The sequence below is a fragment of the Trachinotus anak genome, unplaced genomic scaffold, assembly GCF_046630095.1.
Source record: "Trachinotus anak isolate AG129_WGS33_773 ecotype Australia unplaced genomic scaffold, CSIRO_AGI_Tana_v1 ptg000001l, whole genome shotgun sequence".
In the NCBI taxonomy this organism is placed as follows: domain Eukaryota; kingdom Metazoa; phylum Chordata; class Actinopteri; order Carangiformes; family Carangidae; genus Trachinotus; species Trachinotus anak.
In genome coordinates, this window is record NW_027273852.1 from 24418128 (window position 1) to 24443191 (window position 25064).

At 43.7% G+C, this 25064-nt stretch overlaps 1 protein-coding gene across 6 annotated transcripts; it reads right to left on the reverse strand.

Annotated features, from left to right (window-relative positions):
- On the reverse strand, positions 1–25064 carry slc37a1 (solute carrier family 37 member 1). 6 transcript variants are annotated; one of them, XM_071485165.1, is made up of 21 exons: positions 24920–25064; positions 23367–23598; positions 15966–16047; positions 15328–15454; positions 15034–15112; positions 12533–12668; positions 12278–12354; positions 10905–11071; positions 10656–10708; positions 10334–10402; positions 9906–9947; positions 9239–9361; positions 8301–8391; positions 6038–6100; positions 5656–5741; positions 4975–5023; positions 4051–4124; positions 3846–3924; positions 3517–3614; positions 2893–2957; positions 1–1787 (listed from the first exon to the last, which is right to left on the reverse strand). In XM_071485165.1, exons 2-21 carry the CDS (start codon positions 23420–23422, stop codon positions 1772–1774), a joined length of 1632 nt encoding a protein of 543 aa, XP_071341266.1. In that variant the 5' UTR covers positions 23423–23598; positions 24920–25064; the 3' UTR covers positions 1–1771. The 6 variants fall into 6 exon arrangements, with proteins under 6 accessions (XP_071341266.1, XP_071341251.1, XP_071341259.1 ...); XM_071485150.1 differs by having other exon boundaries at positions 10334–10405; XM_071485158.1 differs by lacking the exon at positions 24920–25064 and adding an exon at positions 24159–24658 and having other exon boundaries at positions 10334–10405.

The window sequence follows — 25064 nt, forward strand, 5'->3', positions numbered from 1 at the left end:
TGAAGAAAACAAAGGGTTTATTTTTTCCCAGAATGCTCTGGGAGCGAGCCAACCCCAAACCAAGATCATTCAGATAAATAAAACCCTTCAGATATGTTTCAGTTTTACAAAAGACAAACACCAGACAAGGCACGCTTATCAGAAATATACACTACATGTGGCGTGACGTTGTGTCACATGACAGAGGTTAGATGACATCAACCAATAAATTAACAGAGCCTAATTATAAATATGAACATATCTGAAAGAAAAGAAAGAATAAACATGAGCTCATTAACAGAGACCTGATCCAGTGTTTGGGAGGACCCAGTTTCAACACTCATCAACACTGTAGTGTATCCACCAGGTCTGAGGAGTCAGTCAGTCTGACACCTTTACATTCATAACAGCAGAGGGACACTTAAACCAGCATCTGGAGGTTTGGTATAAAAATACAACTTTGGTGAATTAGTTTCAGAAAAAACACAGAATAAGTTAAGTCTCTTTAAATCACAACAGGATCAGGATCACATGGTCTCTTTGGTTAGTAAGGCAAAGGTGACTCAGTCCAGGAGGGTTCTACTGGTCTCAGACCAGACCAGGAGGGTTTTACTGGTCTCAGCCCAGGAGGGGTCTGTTGGTCTCAGTCCAGTCCAGGAAGGTTCTACTGGTCTCAGACCAGGGGGTCTGCTGGCATCAGTCCCGTCCAAGAGGGTTCTAGTGGTCTCAGTCCAGTCCAGGAGGGTTCTACTGGTCTCAGACCAGGATGGTCATAGTGGTCTCAGTCCAATCAGAGGGGTTTGTAGTGGTCTCAGTCCAGGACGGTGGTAATGGTCTCAGTCCAGTCAGAGCGGTTTGTAGTGGTCTCAGTCCAGGAGGGTTCTAGTGGTCTCAGTTTTCTTTCTTCCTTTAAAAACATGTTTTTATTGTTATCCCAGATGTTATTCCAGATATTTATGTAGAACAACAGGGACAATGCCCCAGGACAGATGTAAGATGTTGATGGAGGCAGAAATCTCCATACCTGGACAAGTAAAACCAAAACTGTCTGGATACAATTAGACGTCTGAGGAAAAGAAGACATTGTGCCAAACTAAACACATGACTGACCGTGTCAAACCTCTGAGCTTTCACTCCAGCAGAAACAGTTTGACTTCTGGGAGAGTTCAACAGGTACAAGGACATTTTACTGTGAAGAGTGCAACAATACAAACACACTCCAGCAGTCACTGACCAGATGGCACCGTGGACAAGGTGGAGGGCTGGGTTCAGGTACAACATCAAAGTGGTTGGTTCAGACATAAACTCAACTGGCAGGGTGACAGACGTCAGGGTTAGCTTAGACCTGTGCAGCTCACAGGCACATGAAGCAGGAGGAGTCAACCCATAACCATGAGAGGATCCATCGGGAAGTAACTGCGTCTCTGACATTACACATCTGTCAGAATAAGGCTGGTCACAGATCTGCCAACCATATGAGGAGACTGAGCAGATTGTGTGTTCAAGTTCAACCTGGCTACCAGGAAACAGGAAGAGGGAGAGGGAGAGGAAGAGTCCATGTCTGTGTACATGTACAGTCTGAAAATGATCTGCTGCGGCTCTGTTTGGTCCATCAGGCAGAACTTCATGTCAAGGTCTTCATGTCCAGGTCTTCAGGTCCAGGTCTTCAGGTCTTTAGGTCTTAAGGTCCAGGTCTTCAGGTCTTTGTCAAAGATGAAGCTGCACTCTTGTTCATATCGAACATGTGTGTGTATGTGTGTGTATGTGTGTGTAGACAAGGCATCCAAAGTGCTCAGTGCTCCTTCAACCTGTGAAGCAGAGACAGACAATAACACATGTTGATAAGTTGGGTGTCATTAAGTTTCACACTCATTAGCAGTAAACTGGTACCTGGACTCTGTCTTTGAAGGAGCAGTGTTCATAACTGAACTTTTTTTTTTTTTTTTTTTTTTTTTTTACAAATTTTGTTTAAAACTACATCTAATTACAACTTCAGTGTTGGGTCTCAAATACCTTATTTTATTGAGTGATATATATATGTATTTGCCCTATAGCCTGATTGTCCCTCAGGAGCACTAGGATTCGTTGGTGAGCCAGTGAAAAAAAGCGGCAACAGGAAATGGCACAATATTCTTACTACAGCACAGCAATAAAAGCCCTGTTCAGAAATAAAGGGTTTCCATCCACTGAAATGCTGGAGGGCTTTTAATTTGAAATGGTGACAGGAAGTGTTTGTTACTATGCGTAATGCTGTAACTTTAACATGGAAAACTGGAGCAGATCAAAACGAGGTATGGTACTATAGTACCAGTCTGATCATTTCTACATGTCAAACAAAGAGGGTTAGAAATAAAGACCTGTCACCTTCCTAATAGAAACTGTTCATACCAAATCATTTTCAAAGAGTAACAGCCAATAGGAAAAGTTCAACAGTCAGCCAACCAATGGTGTAACTACATCAGTCAGTTACAGACATTTGTGAATGTGTGGATGATCTGAAGATCTATCTGACTTTGACATGTGATCAACCTCAGATCAAATGTACAGATCACCTCAGTAAAGGTTTCGATATTTTAACAGACCATGTTAACTGTTAAACAGCTAGCAGTTACCCAGACCATGTTAAGTTTTTGTTAGCTCATTTATTTATTAAATTATTTTATTGTGTTCATTTTGTTGTGCATTATATTCTCTATTCTATGCTCCTAATAAAATAAAAGGTCAAAAATATATTAAAAATACACTGGTGCTATTTTTCAGTGAATTCAATGTGTTTAAAGTTAAAGTTGGTTTTGAATTTAATTGTTGAAAACTCTGACAACCCAACATCTGTCAATGAGATCAAACTAAGGAGTGGGTGATCTGTGAGAAGAGACAGGATTCAGCGAGATGATTAAGAGGAGCAGGACTTACTCTACAGTGGAGATGGGACGGGATTTACTTGAGGTCAGCTCCTTTGTCACAAGTCGCAGCAAAAGCTGTACAAACATTCACAAAGTCAGTTGTTACAGTAGCTCAGATATTTACAGTCACTGGAGGAGGGAGAACTAATGTTACTTGTCATGTTGGTGCCTCATTAAGTTGTTATGGTGACATCCAAACATCCATGAGCAGTGATGTTTATGTCACCTGATCAGTTTCAGTTCACAGTTCCCTCTCTGTTAGCTCTGTCTGTCCACCAGCTGCTAAATTCCCCTCTGTGTTCAACAGCTGCTCTCTGACTGAGTCTGTCTGCTGATTGCTGCTCAGCAGGTAGAGGACAGTGTTTCCCCTTAGTGGCTGCTTTTGGGGGGTATAGTCTGCATATAGCAGTTGTACCATCCCCCAAAGGCAGTGATAAAACAGTAAAGCTGTAAAACAATGACAAGGTGCTACAGGAGTCTCCAGAGCTCAGTGTGTGAGGGGAGCTGCATAGCTCAAGACAATAACAGTGATTTAAACCGGTGTTCATGTGTATGAAGATCATTCAGAGCAGCTTTAAGAAGAACTCAGTGAAAATCATTGACAGCCTCCTCTATAAGTGATGATAATACTCACCAGCAGAGCGAGGAAGTCAGCAGTCATCAGCATGTAGAAGACCTGGTCCCAGCCGCCTGCAGACAACAGGCCAGCCAGCAGGGGGCCCAGCGCTGCACCTGCCAGCAGAGACATGAGCAGGGTCATGTGATCAGTGTGTGGACTATCCTACTGTTTTCACTCTGTCATCATTGGTGTCGAGTGTAGACTGAGCACAAGGCTGCAGCAACAGAACATAATATGAAAGAAGTGAAGGGTCTGTTTGAACACACTGTGTGTATGTACATATACACACACAGAAACACACACACACACAGAATCCCAAGTGTTCTTTCCTCAGTGGTACTCACCTACAGATCCAGTTCCATCAATGATGGCAGTGACGGTGGACAGGGCTCTGGCGTTGCCTTTCAGGCTCTTGTGGGTCCCCTGGGATCACACGGAGAGAGGGGGGGGGGGGGGGGGGGGGGCGCACAGAGATGAGGGGGTGGAGTCCTCACACACATCAATGAGGTTTAGACAAACTGGAATGAGACCAGAGCTGAACCTGCTTACCAAATCAGCTGACACTGCAGTAGTGATGAGGGCATACGGTCCATTGACGAGACCTCCACACACCAGCAGCATGCCTGCAAACACACACTGGGTGTTTTATTTTTTAGTTACTGCAGCTTACTGTATCCACTCCTCTGATGAGACATACACGCTGGCTGCTTTGATAAAGTTCAGACCACTTTAATTTGTGTGCAATGTGACATTTATCAGGTGGGCCTCCTTTGATGACCTGTATGCTGACATCAGAGCTACTGCTGGGTCACATGACCACATTTACACAGTGTATTGTGAGGATATTGAACAGCAGCTATGACCATCATCAGCCCAGTGTGAATGAATAAGAGTCATCAGTCTGCACTCAATGAGCCACTCATTAATCAACCAGTCAGAGCTGATGAGCCGGGTCATGCCACCCTGTGATTAGCAGCTGGAGAAGAAGATGGAGCATTTGGTAAAGTTGGTATTTCTGTCCTCTGTTTCAGACATAGACCTCCATCTGTACCAGGATATGTTAGACCTCTAAGAAATGATTTAAATGGTCTCCCCCTAGCACCACATCAGCCAATCACAGGCCTCCAAAGGTGATGTGTCAGAGCTGCGTCACATCAGTTTATATAAGATTTCTTGTCATGTCATGTTGACAAGAAATCAGATGTGTTCTCTGAATAAAACAGATGTGTCCTCTGATTAATACAGATGTGTTCTCTGATTGATACACATGTGCTCTCTGATTAATCCAGATGTGCTCTCTGGTTAATACAGATGTGTTCTCTGATTAATACAGATGTGTTCTCTGCTTTATACAGATGTGTTCTCTGATTGATACAGATGTGTTCTCTGGAGAACTTCCTGTTTATCCTTTAAGGAACCAATCAGTTGATCATCTGCCTCTGACTGAGCTGAGGAGGGGGGTGTGGCTCTTACCAATGGTCGGCCCCAGACCGAACTCACTAATCATGGAGAAACCGTAGAGCTGCAGGAGACAGAGAGGGAGGGAGAGAGAGAGAGAGAGAGAGAGAGGGAGACAGACAGAGAGACAGATTACATGTACAGCATCATCAGGGAGGCGTCTTATTAGTCTCTGATTCAGAACCATCCTCAGAGACAAGACCAGGAGTCCTGATCCACAGACCCTGATCTCAGCATCATGGAGTCTGTGTTGGACCACATGAGGACACTGAGAACTGAGATGTTTTATTTTTGAAAACATCCTCACAAAGACACTGTCTGATCTGTCTGATGCTCCTCTGTCACCAAACACACACCAGTGTGTGTACTTTAAGAGCAACAGCCGGGGCTGGGGGGGGCAGACACAGACCTGCTGATCTCAGGACATCTCTTCATGTTTTCAGCTCGTCCATCTCGTTCTTGTCAACCTGATATCTCAGCAATCTCAGTAACCTGGAAGGGACTTCTTCAAACATTCACTTTGACTCAAAGATGAACTGATTAGATTTTGGTGGTCAAAGGTCAATGGTCAAGGTCACTATGACCTCATAAACATGTTTTTGGTGTGAATATACTGAGCTAACATGATCTCAAGGACCTGACATTCTGACTCTGACATCATGGAGGATGGATCAGGTGACTTAGTGTTAGACGTACTGTAGGAGCAGCCAGCAGCAACATGACTGCACACGTGGTGGCTCTCTTCCCCAGCTTATCAGAGACCACTCCTGCCAGGATCCCCCCTGTACACACACACACACACACACACACACACACACACACACACACACACACACACACACACATACACACACACACATACACACATACATACATACACAAAGAGAGCAGCAATGAGCCAGGAAAATAGCATCATCTTTATCTTTGATACTGACTATAATTCACAATGGTAAGTAAATAATGATTAAGTGAGTATAGGAAGAAAATAACACACACATACACACTCTCTCTCACACACACACACACACACACACACACAAATGCACACACAGAGGACTATGTTAACAAAAGCACCTACCAACAATTCCTCCCACATCAAACAGTGTGGAGAGATCTCCAGCCTTCTTGGCGTCCAGGTGAGCTGAAACACACACACACACACGTACACACACACACACACACACACACACACACACACACACACACAGTATCAGCTTGGTGATATTACGATGCTGTCAGTTGTCAGTCTCAAGTCCTGTGCCCATCTCAGACCTGAACCCCTTCACATGGTTTCATGTTCCCGCCCACTGTGAGGTCGAAGTCGGTCACAGTCTCTGTCCTCTGTCCTGTCACTCAGACTCACATTAACACAGTCAGTGATCAAACTGACTGTGTCAGTCACAGTGAGAAGCAGAAGGAGCTGCTCTCACACTCACATGGTCAGTAATAAAGTTTTAAACTCATCAGAGCTGCAGTTTGTGTCTGTGTATATTTATATGGCAGCCATTTTCCTCTGACATCACAGTCAGGGTGGGAAGCTCAAACTCTGTCACTGAAAAGGTAATAGCTGTGTCCCAGTTCGGGGGCTGCATCCTTCGGAGGACGCGCCCTCCGAGGTCTTGGACTTTGTAACTGAAGGCCGTGCAGAGGCTGAACTGAAATGAGACGGTTCAGCCGATGGAGGATTTTCGCCTTGTGTGACCAACTGTTCCCGCCCTTACCGTTGCCTCACACAGTGACACAGCCTCACACCACTCCTGTCACCTGGCAACCTTGACTGCTTGGGTTGTGGCCGTACTGTGTTTCTGAAAAGATCAACGATGGAACCAGAAATTTTCATTTTGTTGTTTTATTTTACCCTCTGTGGGAGGAGCTGGGGATGACTGACAGAGAATCACGAGCAGGCCAAATAAATAGGTTAAATTGTAATTTCAGCCAACAATAATGTTAATATTAGCTAGTTAATAACAGTTAGGGCTAACGTCACTTCACAATATAAATCTAAAGTGATCAGTGGTGGAATTTAATGAAGTACATTTCTGTCATACTGCTGTGTAGTAAGTCACACAAACAAAGGGAATCTAAGAAATCTTCAGAACAAAACAAGAGCTTCTTCTGATGCTAACTTAACTCATTAGCTGGGCCCTGTACGGAGGCTCGTTAGAGGAGCCTTTGCTCTGACAGTGGCAACACTGATCCTCCTGAAACCAAACCAGAACTGTTTGTAGCTCCTAACTTGCTTCCCCTCTGTCATTTAATTTGACCTCTCAGTTTGAATCAGATCAGAGAATAAAACAATAAAAGGTTCAGTCAGCTTTCATATCACTGTATCACTGATGCAGGTTTATCATGAAACTACATAATGTTAGTTAATGTATAATGTTTGCACAAGTCAGTGGACTGATTATCATCTGACAATGTTAGCATTGCTCATAGTAACATTTATGTGAACTGCAAACATCACATTTGCTAGCTTAGCGTCAGCTCACAGTGTTCAGTGTCTTACCCTCAACATCTGGATATGAGCTTCAGTCCAGCTGCGGTCTCCCTTTGAATCCTACTGTGGATCCTGGTAAATTCATCTGCCCATTGATCAGTTTGGTCAAAACAAAGTAATGTAAACAAGTCGAGTTTTTCACCATGTCTCCTCCTACACAGGATTTATCAACATGAAAGCCTTCAATGCTTCAGCCTGCCGTCAGAGGAAAATGGCTGCCGTGTGGATATGATGTGAACCTACGTGACTGACTGTTCGTTTTACTGAGAGGTCTAAAAATTTCTGAGGACACCAGAGTCAGTCACAGGGAATTGTGGGTAAATGTGCACAACATAATGTAATGTCATGGTTTTTGTTCTAGTAACATGGTCATGGTTACTCGTCATGGTGTCAGTGAGCAGTGCAGCAGACACAGAACAGACCTGTGTGCTGTGATACACAGCTGTACAGGGATGACACTTATTAAACTCATCAGAACTAAATTCACCTGTTGAGTGAATCCTGATCATGTTGTATTACAAACACATGAGCAGTCATTTATGTCAGGTGTTACTGCCCCCTGCAGGTGAAATGTCCCAAGACTTTGAAGCTTATTATGACAGTTTTTGTTTTTAACATGTTTGAGCCAAAAAAAAGGAAGCGAGTATCAAAATAAATAGTCACAACTTGGTCATGTGACTTTTCATGTGTGAAATCTGGTGAAGATTAAATCAAATTGTGTTGTGAAAAGTTTTTAAAGAAGTTTTAGACTTAATTCAAACTGACAGAAAATCCTGTGGTCAGACACCACTGTCCAGACATCTTCACCACAGAAGAAGAATACACCACAGGTGATGGTCCTCACCTGTTTTAGTGATGTAGAGCGGCAGCCAGAAGAGGAAGGTGTAGCTGACCAGCTTGGCAAACAGCAGACACAGAGAGAACTCAATCACCCCCTAGAACACACACAACACACATCACACAGGTGTTAGTGCGGTCACCCCTGTCACCTGTCCTACAGTGATGACACAGAGACATGATGGACGTGTGATTATCTCAGAGACAGTCAGACACTCAGCAGAGAGTGTTCACACACTGACACTGCTGAAGCTCAGCATAATTCTACATCCACACTTGAAGATCTTCTCAGTCCAGCTGTGACTTTAAAAACCAGACTGACAGGGATACAGGTCTGAGACTTGGATCTGGTCTTTGTTCTTCTGATAACATGATAGCTCACTACTGACCATGGTACAGGTCAGCCTCTCAGACAGGTTGGACACATGCTAGAATAAAGACAACAGGGCCAACAATCAGCTCAGAAAATCACCTGCACATAACAACCCTCACCTGAGGACACATTCACATCCTGATCCTGTACAGATATAATCCAGGACTCTTCCCACCTGAGCAACCACCTCTTTACTCTGCTGCCCTCTGAAGGTGCTACAAGTGTATGAAGACCTGCACCTCTTGGTTCCATCACAGAACTAAACTGTGTGAAATATCATCACCACCACCTGTCCTCCTAATATTAGTAGTACTCCTGAATGAATCACAATTAGATGTAACAGTCAGAGTGTTATAACACGTGTTATACACCTGTGTGCACCTGAATCCGTGTCACAGAGCAGCTACACCTGTGTGCACCTAGCTAGCTCCATCTCTTTCTGTAACAGTGTCCTGCTCCAAACCCAATAAACAAAGCTGTGAAAAAAACAACTCCATGCATATGAATAAAGAGGCTGGTGGTTGAGATGATGGATTTGTGTGTGTGTGTGTGTGTGTGTGTGTCTCACTGACTGGTATATGAAGGGCTCCCATGAAGCTGATGGCAGACGGCTCTGATTCGCTCTTCACCACCACAACAGGCTGCACTGGGACTCGCACACTGTCCCTGGGCAGCAGCAGCTCTGTGTCGTAGCTCTGAGGAAGAGGAGGCAAAGATCAGAAGAGACTGGACCTCTGTGACATGCACCCAGTTCTCCCAGTCCGCCCAGTAAACCAGCACAGCACTGAAGCCAATCAGTTTTTATGATTGATTAGCTGAGTTCATGCAGCAGCTTCAAGATGATCTGACAGAGGTGATGTAGCAACTGTGATTTGAAGAGAAATTATCCAATTGAATAACCAGGTCAAAGGCTGGAAAGCACAGCTGCATGAAATAAACCAGCTAAACCATCATCCCACAGAGCTCCAAGAAACCTGAGTCCAAATGTCCCTCAGCAGCCTGATGATGATGATAATGATGATGGTATGACCCAATCTACAGGTACAGAGGGCAGACATGTGGAATCAGCCTGAGAGGTGTTCACCAAGCATCCCATAGGTGACTGACAGGTGACTGACAGGAGCCTGACATGAGCCTGACAGGAGCCTGACGGGAGCCTGACCGGTGACTGACAGGTGATTGAAAGGTGATTGACAGGCACCTGACAGGTGACTTACAGGTGATTGACAGGTGACTGACCTTCCTGTTCTGAACACTATCCTCGTAATAGTAGTAGTACTCCTGAATGAATCACAATTACATGTAACAGTCAGAGTGTTATAACACGTGTTATAACACATATTATAACATGTTTTATAACATACTTTTAACCTCAAATGTCACAAATCTAAACAACAGTTGTGTCCCTGCAGGTTCATCACTGTTTAGTGTCACCTGGAAACACTTGTGTTGTGTTGTGTTTGCAGCTCAACATTGTCAAACTGATGTTTGACAATGTTTCCTGAATGTGTGTGCAGTGTGTTGAACCATCCGGGCCACTGTAGATTAACGGCAGTGACTTTTCTCTGTTAGAACAGATTGCTGATGTTGTGATGAAAATTTAATGCTACAGAGAAAAAGACTCAATACAACACACAATGCATTATCATAGAAACACTGACACACACCTGGGTGTCTTTGTACTGCAGGTACACCTCAGTGTGTCCATTTACTCCATTCCAGCTCTTGGTGGGAACCTGCTTAAAGAGACAGTACATCACAGTACTATTCACATTGTCTCTCAGTGCTATGTCCACTGACTGTGGATTAATCATTAATTAATTAATTAATCAATGACAACACAATACAGTGTTAACACAGACTGACAGACACCACAGTGATGATCTACACACAGAGAAACTCACACACATGAACAGAGTGACACACACCAAAGTGATGATCTACACACAAGTGCAGACTGACACACACCACATCGACCGCTGTACTCACTCTCTTTCCTGGGGAAGTATTTTGAGCATAGATGCTTTTCAGGTCGTTTGGATCTGTGGAGGTAAAGGTTAAAGGTCAACATGACATCCTGAGGAGATGCGTTTCTTCTTCACTGACCAAACTATCTGACCAATCAGCTGACTGCTGCCAGTCTCATCAAAAGAGAGGAGAACTCAGCTCAGAAAACCAAACATATCATCTAACTGTCACCAGATTGTATCCACCAGCCAATAAGGAGGCTGCACTCACGCTCAATGAGGAAGAGGAAGCAGACAATGCCCATGGCTGCAATGAGGAGCCCCGGCACGATGAAGGACAGGCCCCAGTTGGAGGAGACCCAGTACCCGGCGATCAGAGAGCCCAGGATGTTTCCCACTGAGGTGTGTGAGTTCCACAGCCCCATGATGAGTCCACGTCTGAGAGCACAGGACAACAATACACACACTTTAGACCAGAGGCTCCTCTGTCAGTCTCACCTGAGTTCAGATCCAGATGTTTAAATGGATCACAGCTCTACTGACTGAGGAGCTGAACATTGTGCCCTACACATCAAACCCTAAGTCCTGACTTCAGCCTTCATCCTCACTGACACCTGTCACTTACATCACTGCTCTGACTTCCTGTGAGTCCGAGGACAGATTTAAAATCCTGCTGGTCTCTAAAGACCTGAATGGTCTCTGGTCTAAACTCATCTCTGAGCTACTGATACCACATGAAGCATCCAGACCCTCAGGTGATCTGGGACAGGTTCACTCAGTGTTCCCAGAACCAGAACCAGGAGCAGCTTTTAGTCTCTCTGCTCCTCACCTGTGGAACCAGCTTCCCGAACACCTGAGATTAGCTCAGTGAAATCATCACTGTCTGCTGCTGCTCACCAATAAACCACAGACTAACATCTTTCTAATCTTGCTTTAATCTTTTTATCACTGCAGCTCCTCTTTTAAAATGCTGTCCTGAGTTTCTTACCTGATCTTATTTAAATATCTTTATTTATTCTAAATTATTTATTCTACAGAAACAATCTGTCTTAAAAGTCTCTGCACTCTGCAGCAGGGCTGTCACCTTACATCAGTTCTAATGAAATCAGTCATTTTTCATCACTGATTTCTATCAGAGCTCCTTCAGCCTGTGGCCTCGTACTGACAGAGTCAGACAAACAGGTGGGTTCATGTACAGCTGATCACCCCATCCAGCAAAATTGTGTAGACCCCAGGAAGGATAGCTGCTGCAATGCACAGGCTAACAAACAAACGGGAAGCTCAGGTGCAACACGACACCTGTCCATGTTTGCAGGTAAGAAGACAGTGAACGTGGCTGCAAGTTAAAGTGTGAGTCTCTAAAGTGTGTGTCAGGAGCTGCTGTCATGTTAGTGTCACTATCAGCTGAGGATACTTCAGTGACCGTCTGGTGAAAATAGCTTTAAATCAATTTGATAAAAAGGTGGAGTCAGGTGTCCCTCCCAGGTACAGAGAGCATGTGACAAGTACCAATCTCCAGACTGCAGCAGAAAGAAGAGGCTAATGAAAGCTAATGATATCACATGGTACTGCTGAATAGCTTCCTGTAGTACGGTCACATGACTCTGTCTCACACAGTCTCACAGAGACCTCATCACAGCTCACCTTCCCTTTCCAAACCAGTTGCTGATGCAGGTCACTACACTGGGCCAGCCAGTGGTCTGGACCAGACCGTTGGCCACCTGAAACCAGAGAGGAGGTCAGAGGTCAGAGGTCAGAGGTAATCAAACTGAGGAGTCAGGAATAGTTAACACCCTGTGGTTGATCGTGCGGGTACAGGAACCTCTGATCACTGTGTGTGTGTGAGTGTGTACGTGTGCGTGTGCGTGCGTGCGTGCATGGCTAATCCTGACATCTCACCTGGACAGATATATAGAAGCCCAGACTGTGGATGTTGTAGATATAACCCAGTCCAAACAGACAGGTGAACAGGCCACTGGTGAGCATGCCCACAGTCAGGTACAGTCGAATGGGCAGACGCTCCCCGATGATGCCGCTGCACGGGTACACAATGATGACATCATGTTAACCAAAGAGGGAGGTGGGAAGGAGTCATTAAATCTGCTGTTTGCTAACAGGAACAACAGAGGGTTGATGGTGCTGCTATCACCTGTCTCAAAGCCCAGGTACACACATGGTTACTGGTTTTAGTTGCTCTTCCGCTTTAGAGACAGTCCAGCTCCATGTTCAACCGATAAAATATTATGAATTGGTATAAATTATTATTACTTATTATAAATCATTTATGAATAATTATAAGTCATTCTGAATTATAAATATGATAAATTATTATAAATGTATTTTAAATGTTTAAATGTTGTCTGATCCTGGTGTGTCAGAGCACACAGCAGTGTGTGTGAGATTTGTGTTCTTCTGCGGGATCACAACCACGCTGTGTCCTCTTACCAGAGGCACAACTTAACTCCACAGCAATATCTCCCTCCCCCTGAAACAACCAATGGACAATTTACAATGACATGTCAGTAGGAAACCTCCCTGAAGGGGCCCCACATCACCTCCTTGATGTTTAACAATGAAACAGTTCTTCGAGCTGTTGTCAGTAAATTATACATTTCAGATGACTTATTTTTAATCTTAAGGTGACTGAAGTGAACTGACTGTAACTACCTTTATAATTAGATACTTTTCAGCAGCTCTGAATCTAACACCAATATTAAAACACTGTTTAATGTGACCGTGTGACTGAAGTATCATGAACAGAGCAGTAGAATAAATCCACTTACGTTAACTCTACTAAAACAGTGATGTCATTTAGAATAAAAACAATTAGTCGTTAGTTATATCCATCCACACCTCTTACTGGTGTGAAAATCCTTTTAACATCAACATTTGATTTAAGAACAGTGTAGATATTTTTTGTTGGCGTCAGATTATTTATTATGTCGTAGTAATTAACACTGATTGGAGGGGCCCCACCAGGTTCTAGAATAACCTCTGTCTGTTACTGTTTTGCTTGTGTTGCTGTGCATCTGGACCATGGTAGTGATGATTCAGCACCTGGTCCAGTGGTTGACTGTTTTGTTTTTTTTTTGGCCTTTTAATGCCTTAATTAGATAGGTACAGTGAGAGAGTGACAGGAAAGTAGGGGAAAGAGAGAGGGGATGACATGCAGCAAAGGGCCGCGGGTCGGACTTGAACCCCGGGCCTCTGCGGTTAGGACTAAGCCTTAATGGTACACGCTCTACCAGGTGAGCCACCGAGGTGCCCCGTTAACTGGTTTTTAATGCTGAATGGAACTAGAGGTAAATGTATTGTATGTCTATAGAGTCACAGCCACTCAGGGTCAGACCAGTGAACAGGTACAAACACCTGAGCACCAGTACAGTGACTGTACTTCCTCCCGGCCCTCAGCTGGTTGTGGAAGTGAACTACACTGATGACTCATCTTCAGCTGTAGGATCAGTTCAGTCATTGCTGTACTGATGACATCATCATACAGTCATGGTGACCAGTATATCACTGGTGTTAAACTGGCCCATGTAACCATGACAACAGTGATGGTGTTTTTTACTGAATTGTGATGTCTGAACTCTCAAACACACACACACACACACATATATATATATATATATATATATATATATACTATATTGTATGTTTTTTTACATGTATGTTTTATGTTCTCTCCTCTGTTGCTGAAGTCATGACTTGAAGTCAGTTTTAATGTAGAGTCCCACTGTGGGGTTCAGATGTGTTTGTGTTGAGTGTGTTGAGTGTGTTGTGTGTTGGGTGTGTTGTGTGTTGTGTGTTTCGTGTGTGCTGAGTGTGTTGGGTGTGTTGTGTGTGTCGTGTGTGTCGGGTGTGTTGGGTGTGTTGTGTGTCGTGTGTTTCGTGTGTGCTGAGTGTGTTGGGTGTGTTGTGTGTCAAGTGTGTCGAGTGTGTCGTGTGTGTCGAGTGTGTCGAGTGTGTCAAGTGTGTTGGGTGTCGTGTGTGTCGTGTGTGTTGTGTGTGCTGAGTGTGTTGGGTGTGTTGTGTTTTGTGTGTTGTGTGCTGTCTGTGTTGTGAGTGTTGGGTGTGTTGAGTGTGTGGAGTGTGTTGTGTGTGTTGAGTGTGTTGTGTGCTGTTTGTGTTGTGAGTGTTGGGTGTGTTGAGTGTGTTGAGTGTGTTTTGTGTGTTGAGTGTGTTGTGTACGTTGTGTGTGTTGAGTGTGTTGTGTGTTGTTTGTGTTGTGAGTGTTGGGTGTGTTGTGTGTTGAGTGTGTAGCCCTTGTGCGTGTATCTGTTGACAGATCTTCATCATCATCATCACTGATGGATGTTATTTGATCTCTGCCTGGCTCTGTTTCTGTCTGACTGAGTTCACCTGCTGTAAGCAGAGCTGAGCTCCTGCTGTCGTCTCACCTGAGGTACATTCCCACAGCGTAGGCACAGAGGAAGGAGTAGTCCATGGCTCCCAGCAGCTGTTTGTAGTTGCTTTTATCTGAGGTCATCAAGAACATCTGTAAGGTTCAGGTTCAACCCACGAACTATAGACACCAGCTGTGACATCAGCTGTGACATCACACTTTTACTCTTATGTAATGAACTGTTTCAGAAAACTATCGTTCTAGAAGAGATCAGCAGAACAACAGATATCACGATGACTCCAAAACACCCAGTGCAATCAGACCTCTCACTGTCAGAGTAAATACAAACCAAAAGGCTTCCAGCTGCAGTCCAGGTCTGTGTGGGAGGAGGGTGGGGAGGCCTGCTGGGGGTCACTGCTGCTGGAGGCGATGGTGGCCAGCACACTGACAGAGGAGCAGTTCTTATGGAGCTCACTCTGTCAACACAGAACCAGTTCAGTCAGTCAACAGAAAACAGACTGTGAGGAAGACTACATGAGGCTCTTCATCAAAGTCTAATAGCTCTCTGTGCAATAACAAGAGGGCAGAGTACTTTATTAGGAACACCTGTACACCTGCTTACTCATGCAACTATCCAGTCAGCCAATCATGTGGCAGCAGCGCAGAGTATAAATGATCCTGCAGATTCAGGTCAGAGCTTCAGTTTATGTTCACATCAAATGTCTGCGAAGATTCTCAGTCATTAGACAACTTCCTCAGATCACCACAGACCTGAACCAGCCTAAGTTAACCCAGTGGTCCAGTGGCGCCGGCACGGTCCTGGTTTCCAAGCAGGATGGCAGCAGTTACAGCCTGGACCAGAGGTCACATGTGGAGCTGTCTATTGACCCCCTCATTGTGTCACCAGAGGAGGTATTAATACGTTATGTTGTTATGCAAGTTGTGTTACTGTAGGTGTAGATGTAGGTGTATGTGAGCATCTGTTACCTTGACGATGCTGATGGGTTTCCTGGAGAGGTGGAAACTGGTGTAGAGCAGGAAGGTGAGGATGAAGGTGAGAGCTTTGTACCTGCAGAGAGGAAACAGGAGGGAAGCACTGAGAACAGCAGCACTGACCTGAAACCAGCCAGGTCGGTTCAGTGTGATAGGACCTGGTTTGTAACTGTCATGAGAGACAGATTTAATGGGAGTGTTTATTTATGTGCATTCTGGTAAATTCATATTGATAAGTTCATATGGTCATTGGAATTGATTAAGACACAATAAATTAAAGGTTAAAAGGTTAACATTAATGAAAGGTTCTTTATAAGAATTTCAGTTAAAATACTTGGTTAAATGTACTTTATGCAAGGTTTCGTTTTATTTTGAAAGTAATAAGTCATGTGACAAGAGTGTAGCAGAGGTCACAACCATGGAACTGTGGGTCAGAACAAGCGGTAAAATCAGCTCGATTGCTGAAGAAAGAGATGTGGCTCCAGTATAATATTCTGCACATGGTTCAAGAGGCGCACACGGTAACTGTATTTGATTATTTGTGTACAATGCTTTAATGCCTTTTGTTTATATTGTGTTTAGTTTATATTCTGTTTGAGTTAATTTCCTTTGTGTTAGCATGGTTGAGCTTGACTGTTGATGGACGCTAGTGCCATAAGACTTGCCTACACGGACACAAAGACATTTCAAGGCAAGAGAGACTTATGTTTATTTTCTTGTCGTTTTCACAGTGTCTTATGAAGTCGTCTTCGGACGAGAGAGCAACAGAGAGAGAGAGAGAAATAAATCTTCAGAGACATCTGTATGAAGAGTGGCCATTATTTGAACCGGTGTAGCTACATGGTTTACACCTCTGATGTTTAATGCTCTATCAGTGCCACAGCCACAGCAGACACACCTGCACAGGTCACTCCACAGCTCAACAGCATCAGTCGACCTCATGTTATTTACACAGCTCTTACGTTGGGCCTTGTCCTGTTCCTATTATGTAACAAGTAAACATGTAAAATCGTGTGATGCTCTGCGCTGATCTGACCTCCATGACCTAAGTTACAACACATTTCAGAGGAGTTGTGAAACATTCAGGCACACAAAGAGCAAGTTATTCAACATGTGACTGATCATTTATTCATCACACTGGTACACCCTCCTACAGGTTAACATCCTGTAAGGTGAACGCTTCCTTTCATAAGTAACTCCCTCTGTTTGCTTTATCTCAGGCAGGTTTACAATAGGAGATAGCAGGGTATCACAGTAGTCAGGTCTGCTGGATATAAAAGCCTGTGCCCTACATGCACTATAAAGAGTAGCTCTGAAGGTTTTTTGCTGGCTTGGGTTAAGTCTGAGAGAATTTAATTATGCGAGCTTTAGAACCAGTGATTAAAACTTCAGATTTGTCCTGGTTGAATTGTAAAAGGTTTGTGACATCCAGACGTTGATATCTAAACTACATTTAAAAAGGGAATCCACTGGTTTTGTGTCATCAGGAGATACAACAACATGAAGTTGTGTATCATCAGAATGGAAGAAGATGCTGTGCTGACGTGTGCCTGTGTGTTAAGTGTTAATGAGGCCCTGGACAGTACTGATCAGCTGGCTGAGGCCATATCTCAGGCCCTGCAGCAAACACTGGTGATGGACTGAGCAGCAGTTTGCGACACTGATCGGACACTGATTATGCAACAGCTGGAGGACAAAGGCTGTGAGCCTGTGTGTGTCCTGCTGTAGCAAGCCAACCAAAAACATCAGCTGCACAGCTGGAAAGAAGACACCACTGTATCCCAGCTGTCAGTGACAGCACTGAAGTGCAGCACACTGCATACTGTGTGCTAACACTGCACATCCACCTCACCATATAACCTGCTGCTCTTTCACGGTAGGTTTATTAAAGAGACATTTTTATAGTAATGATGTTCTATGAAATTACACTATTATGAGATTCAGTCATTATTCACATTTAATGCTGCACCACAGAAGATACCTCTTGGTACAACAGGACACCTGAGAGTAGAGTTTAAACTAAGTGTCAATGAGAATAAGGAGGACATTATTAATGTCTTTTGACAGCTGTTACCACTAAGATTACTAAGGTGCAGACCAGGGGTCGGCAACCTTAAACACTCAAAGAGCCATTTGGACCCGTTTCCCACAGAAAAGAAAACACCGGGAGCCACAAAACCCTTTTGACATCTAAAATGAAGATACACTACATATATTGTTTTTTACCTTTATGCTATGTATAAAAAAACTATAGTGTGTTGCATTTATGAAATCAATGAACTGCTACAGAGAAAAGAAAATTTTATTTCTGCATGCAACAAAAACATTTTGAACTCCGAAAAAAAAAGACGCTTGGTTGAAGGTTACTTTCAAATAAAATACTCAATGTCTATTTGAGTTTTCCTCGTCAGCAGTGAAAGCAAATGAATCTGCCCACGTAGCATTAAATGTTCTGTTTTCTTCAAAAACTTTTCTTTTCTTGGATTTATCCATGGTTGGCCTACTGGGGGTCAAAAAGCTCAATAAATCATGTGCCGGCAGGTGTCCCACATCAGCGGTTGTGATGCATATTTTGAGCGACAAAAAATTAAACATGTTTTATTTCAATGTTACAAGATCACCATAATCTTCAAATTTAGAATAACATTAAAAATACTAATGAACTAAACTAAAATAAATTTAAATTAAATACTCATTATTCATTTTCCAAAGCCACAGGAAGGCGCAGCAGAGGGATGAAAGAGCCGCGGGTTGCCGACTGGTGTAGACAGTTAATGTTAATTACTTGAGTTATCTGGTTAATAGGTTAAGACTGCATGCTAATGCTTGTACTCTTTACACTTTTTAAGAAAGTATATGGTTCTGTTACAGAGCCTCTAATCTAGTGTCACCTGGTTTCAGTCTAGTGTCAGCTGGTTTCAGTCTGGTGTTAGCTAGTTTCAGTCTAGTGTTAGCTGGTTTCAGTCTGGTGTCTGCCGGTTTCAGTCTAGTGTCAGCTGGTTGCAGTCTAGTGTCAGCTGGTTTCAGTCCAGTATCAGCTGGTTTCAGTCTAGTGACAGCTGTTTTCAGCTGTTTTCAGTCTAGTGACAGCCAGTTTCAGTCTATTGTCAGCTGGATTTAGTCTTGTATCAGCTGGTTTCAGTCTAGTATCAGCTGGTTTCAGTCTAGGGTCAGCTGGTTTCAGTCTAGTGTCAGCTGGTTTTTAGTCTAGTATCAGCTGGTTTCAGCATAGGTCAGCTGGTTTCAGTCTAGTAACAGCTGGTTTCAGTCTAGTTTCAGCTGGTTTCAGTCTAGTGCCAGCTGGTTTCAGTCTAGTATCAGTGATGTCAGTGTCCCCCAACTATGTAATAGAAAATATTTTCCGTAATCAGTTTGAAAGAGCAACAGCCAATGGGAAAAGTCCGATACTCTGCCGACCAATAGTGTACCATCATCACAAACTTTATCACTTGGTCAGTCACAGACAGTCAGCAACATGTAGTGCTGGACCTTGGCCAGACCAACCAAACAGACCAACAAAAAGGTGAGTGTCATCCTTCACACACAATCTCACTGATGTTCTTGTGTCATGTTTTGACAGGGATGAAACTGTAGTCGTCAGGTGAATCATTGGAATCGTCGTTGGATTTTCATTGTACCGTGTTTTAAGATCAGAATTAATTATTGGCAGGTGTGAATCAACACTCCTCCCTGCTGACAGCTCCAACTGTTTGACCAAATACAAGTGGAAGTTAGTCATAGTAATAGCACATTATTAACACCTGTTACAAGCTGTTACCACACTAGTGAAACTACCAAATCTTGGAGTTACCAACAAACTGTAACAAGCTGATGGTGATTTAAACAGAGGCTTGTTTTCCACAGGTTTGCCGCGATGTAAATAATGATACACTCAACACATCCTGATATACAAAGATACAGGTGACCAGGTCCAGGGCTCAGGTACTGCATGCTCACTCACTGACCTGGCTTAGTGGGACACATCTTTAATGTTACTTAGACCAGTCAAGTGTTTGCTGTGATGAGTTTATTGCAGTGACATACATGGACTTTGTCCTGTTCTAACAGGTGTAACTGTAGAGTGAGATCACACCCACGCAGACGTGGGAAGGTCTAATCAGCCAATTAAGCCACGTGTGGGTGTCCCCATACTGTAGGTGTGCATGGCCTTTAATTGGTGGAAAATCCTAATGCACAGCACAATGTGGTCTCCATACAATTGATTTTTCCTTTTGTGTGTTTTCACTTTGAACATAAAAAGACAGAAAACCTGAGTAGAAACACTGAAAATTCAAAGAAATGTCAACAATAAAGTTTTTAAGCTTCGATCAGTTGGTGGTTTGTGTATTGACAAAAGCAAAATGGAACAAACTGCAATGGAAACAGACAGTGAATTAATCATGGCGTACATGAAGCATGAGTGTGTAACCTTCCTCTAATTAATACTTGAAACAGAAAAGCCATATTTCCAACAGTACCAGTGTGACCAGGAGGCTCTAGAGAGTGTTGGTATGTTCATGAAATTTGGTGGGGCTGTTGCTCTCATCATTCTGGACATAATACTTTTTTCCCTTTTTTTTGTCTGCCAGTCAGTCATTTAGGATTTCATGTATCATTTTTCATTTTACGAACACATTCTTAGGTTTTTAGCCTGCTCAAAAACTTATGAAACTTTGACCCATGTTTGAACTAGTGAGTATTCAGATTGGATGTTGGCCTTGGGCGTGGCACATTGGCTCTATAGCGTCTTAACTCTTACGTTGGTGAAAGAGATACAGCAGCTCATGCTGTAAAAGATATGCAAGTGAAATTTTATAGGTATAGGTAAAGAATGGTGCACACATGTCAAACATGACATGTTTCCACCAGCAGGTAGCACTATAATCAAAATTTTTGGTGCTTTTACACAAAGTTGAAAAACATGTTAAACAGTTGACTGAAGTAAGTGATGTTTAACTCATTGGTTCTGTATCCGATGGTCATGAACATTCACAGTGTCAGGGTCTGTTCAACAGCTTCAATTCACATTTCCTTTACTGATTTTCTCCAAATTCAGTTAAAATGTGTCACAGAGACCTGGCTGTTATCACATCCTTTTACCAAAGATCTGACCATGAACATGAAAGATCGAACTTCCTTTTTACTGTACATGTTCGAACTGGTGGAACTGTTTTTATGATGTGAATGTGCTGACAGAGGTCACACAGACAGTGGTGCTGTGTTCACTGCTCTTTGATCCCCAATGTAATAAAACCATGTTTCACTGGGTCACAAGACCGTCAGACTCACTCCATACACTCCTCCAACACGTCACACAACACAACCACAAAAAGACAAAACAACCATAAACAGACTAAAGAACTACAAACAGTGAAGAAGAACTACAAATGATGAGACCACATGGATTTTTGAGTCTGGAGTCCTTTTTCAGAGGGACAGAGGGGACTTTTATTCGTCAATGTCCAACATCAATGTCTGGACCCAAACATATGACAGGAAACTGACAGATTAACAAAAATAAATCATGGAAATCTGTACAGTGAAATTTGATGCTTTAAAATCATCATCTGTCCATTATGAGTTGATGTGCCTCCCAACAACTGTTTCCTAATAATGTCATTGAGCTCTAGGACTTGTTAAAACCTCCTGAGGTCTTTATTCAGAGAGCTGAAGTCAGTGCTGTGAGACTTTTCTACACCTGCGGACACTGTGTAAAACCTAAAGTTGTCAGACACACCAGGTCTGTGGCATTCTCTCTATTACTGAGAACCTGAACTTCTGGTTTACAGGGTGGATCAGGTATTTGACTCATAAGTAGAACTGGAGTGATGACTGGACGCAGTGTAGTTAATGTGCACAATTGGACTGATACTGTCTGAATAACAATGAAGAAGAGAGAAACATGCAGTTAGCAAACAGTCTGTGACAGAGACTAGACTGTGGTCATAAAATCATTTAAATACCTGTAAAACAACAAGTATTTAATAACAGACATACAACTGGAAAATACTGTGCAGTGCTCATCAAAACATTGTGTTATTTTTACCTTTATCTGTTACTGTCCAGTGGGTTAATGTGGCAAAGCAACACAATGTTAATGTTAGCGTTTTAAACCAATCACTGCAAACACTATCTTTTAACATTGGTCTTTAATACTAATGCTGATGTGAAATCAGAAATGTGAGTTTCAGTAAATATGGCCAAACTCTTTTTTCATACCTCACTCTGAGAAATCTGAAAAACTCTTTGTTTCCATTTAAAACTGTATTAATCACTATTCTCACTTTAACAATGGAAACGTGACTGTGTGATGTGGGAGGAGCTGGTTGTAGTGACACTGGTTTTATGGTTTTACACTGTTGGTTCAGGCTCAGTCTCATCAGCCAGATGTTCTCTACAAAGAAACTCAGACACTCAGCCAGATGTTCTCTACAAAGAGACTCAGACACTCAGCCAGATGTTCTCTACAAAAAAACTCAGACACTCAGCCAGATGTTCTCTACAAAAAAACTCAGACACTCAGCCAGATGTTCTCTACGAAGAGACTAAGACATTCAGCCAGATGTTCTCTACGAAGAAACTCAGACACTCAGCGAGATGTTCTCTGTGAAGAGACTCAGACACTCAGCCAGATGTTCTCTGTGAAGAGACTCAGACACTCAGCCAGATGTTCTCTGTGAAGAGACTCAGACACTCAGCCAGATGTTCTCTGTGAAGAGACTCAGACACTCAGCCAGATGTTCTCTGTGAAGAGACTCAGACACTCAGCCAGATTTTTCCTTCAGCAGCTGGAGGAGACCAAAACACAGAGCTAACAGAGCGGAAACACTGGACTGACCCTGATCAGCTGACACAGACATGACTCCAGACCAACACTGCTCTGTGTGTACTGATGTGTGCATGTCACTGGTTGTGTACTGATGTGTGTATGTCACTGGTTGCGTGTCTATGTCGTTGTCATTTAAGTGAGGACCTACCTACCTAGAGCAGACCTCTCAGTGACACAGACACATTTATGTCAGAAATTAACTGAACTCATTTCAGACTGTGGATCTTATGTAATTTAAACATGAGCCAGGTTTCTTTACACTCCAGTCTGACCTGATGTTTACATAACATCACAGCAGCACAGCTGACGGATCAGTGACCTCATACACAAGGCTAATACCTGTTAGCTAAACATAGAGTGTGGTTAGCTCGCTAACCTCTGCTGAGGTGTTTGACAGGACAAAATTACTGTTTTTTTTTGTTTTTTTGTTACCGTCTACACATCCAATAAAAAAGTAATATATTCATGGTTTCACTTTTATAAAAGTCGCTATAACTTCAAACATTATTATTATAACAGGAGATCACACACAAACACACACGAGTCAGACTCTGATCCAGACTCACCACTGGTCCCTGTCGAAGGAGACCAGCAGGCGGATCCCAGGAGGAACAGGGGCCATGTTGGACGCAAGCGCTGACAGTCTCAGTGGTGGGCAGCTGATGTGAGATCACGCTGACGAGACTGATGGGATACGTGCTGGTACAGTGGCACCGCCTCAGTGAATCTCCACTTCACAGGATGCTGCTGGGAAACGGTCAGGAAGCGGGAACATGGCTGAGACAGGAAGTCAGAAACCTGAGAGGATGAGAAGACAGGAAGGGGACTGAGAACTCATCTGACGTTTAGACTTTGATCCACCTGTGGCCTTTATTGACTCACATGTCAGAGTCAGAGACAGGCGTCAGGTCAGATACACCTGAGGAGATGTGACAGCAGCCCCAGTAATAACAGTCAATACACACACAGACTGTAGCACAACACAAAGAGGTGGAGTCATCATACAGAGCTGACAGCTGTGTGTTTGTTACCCTGTACTGTTGAGATGATCAAATGATGGATCAATTAGTCAGCTGACAGAAAATCAATCAACAATTACTCATTGAAGTCATTTATCTCTGTTCCAGCTATATTTCCAAATGAGTGTAACATTAACCTGTGGTAACCTGGCTGTGATCACCCCTGTGGTGTTAATGAGGTTGGAGGAAACTGAGTACATCAGTGATCAAAGTGAACCTGGATGCTGCAGCATGTACACACACAGACGTCTGACAGTCAGGACCAGGATGCCAGTAGCTCTCCTGTAACACAGCAGACCTCGGGTCTGCTTTACCCTCCTGCTCCGCAAATCCATTTACCTGTATGACACTACTGCTGTGCAGAGGGAGACCTGAAGAGCCAGACCTGACGTCAGTCTGCATGAGCCTGCTCCAGCACATACCAGGGAGCCACATTACAGTCAGCAAGTCTTTGTGTACCAGTCCTGAGACCTTCACCAGTGGGCCTGTACAATCACAGCCACCCTGGTCATCCAGATGGAAATCTCACGTGACATGAATGACTTCCTGGTTGAGCTCCGTGAAGGTGCAGCTGTGGTCTCACCAGCCCAGCGGCTCCCGCCTCAGCCTGGTAGTCAAACTGAATACGAACCTGGTCCAGCCCCACCACGGACACGGATCCATGGATCTAAAGACCCTCTTTGATCCAGCAGCAGGACCAGTGTTTGCTGAGGCTGAGAGGAGCATCTCAAACTTCAGACGTGGACAATCCAGAGGCTGCTGTGTCAGAGTCATGTCGTCTCATTGTCCTTATGTCGAACAGTCACTACATCATTAACTAAGTCATCAGTAACGTATCGGTAACGTATCGATAAAGGCCGATCAACCTTATCGACCTCATCATCACAGACACTGTGAACGTTGCTGATTTACGTTTCCTCCCTGACGTAGGGAACAACGCAGCGGTTAAAGCGCAGGGTAAAAGTCAAGCCTCCTTTTCGCGTTAACGGCAGCTAGCTCGACCACAGCGCGGCTGAGACACACGTTCAACCGTCGGCCCGTGGTCGGTCCGGTACCGGACACAATCCACCACAAACCCAAGCTTTCTGCTCTGTCCTTACCTCGTCGCTGCGCCCGTGTCCGCCTTCAGCTGAGCGACGGTTCCTCCACTTCCTTGTTGTGTGAGAGCTGGCGACTGTCACTCAAAGACAAACACACACACACACACACACACACACACACACACAGAGCTGTACCGGCGCACTC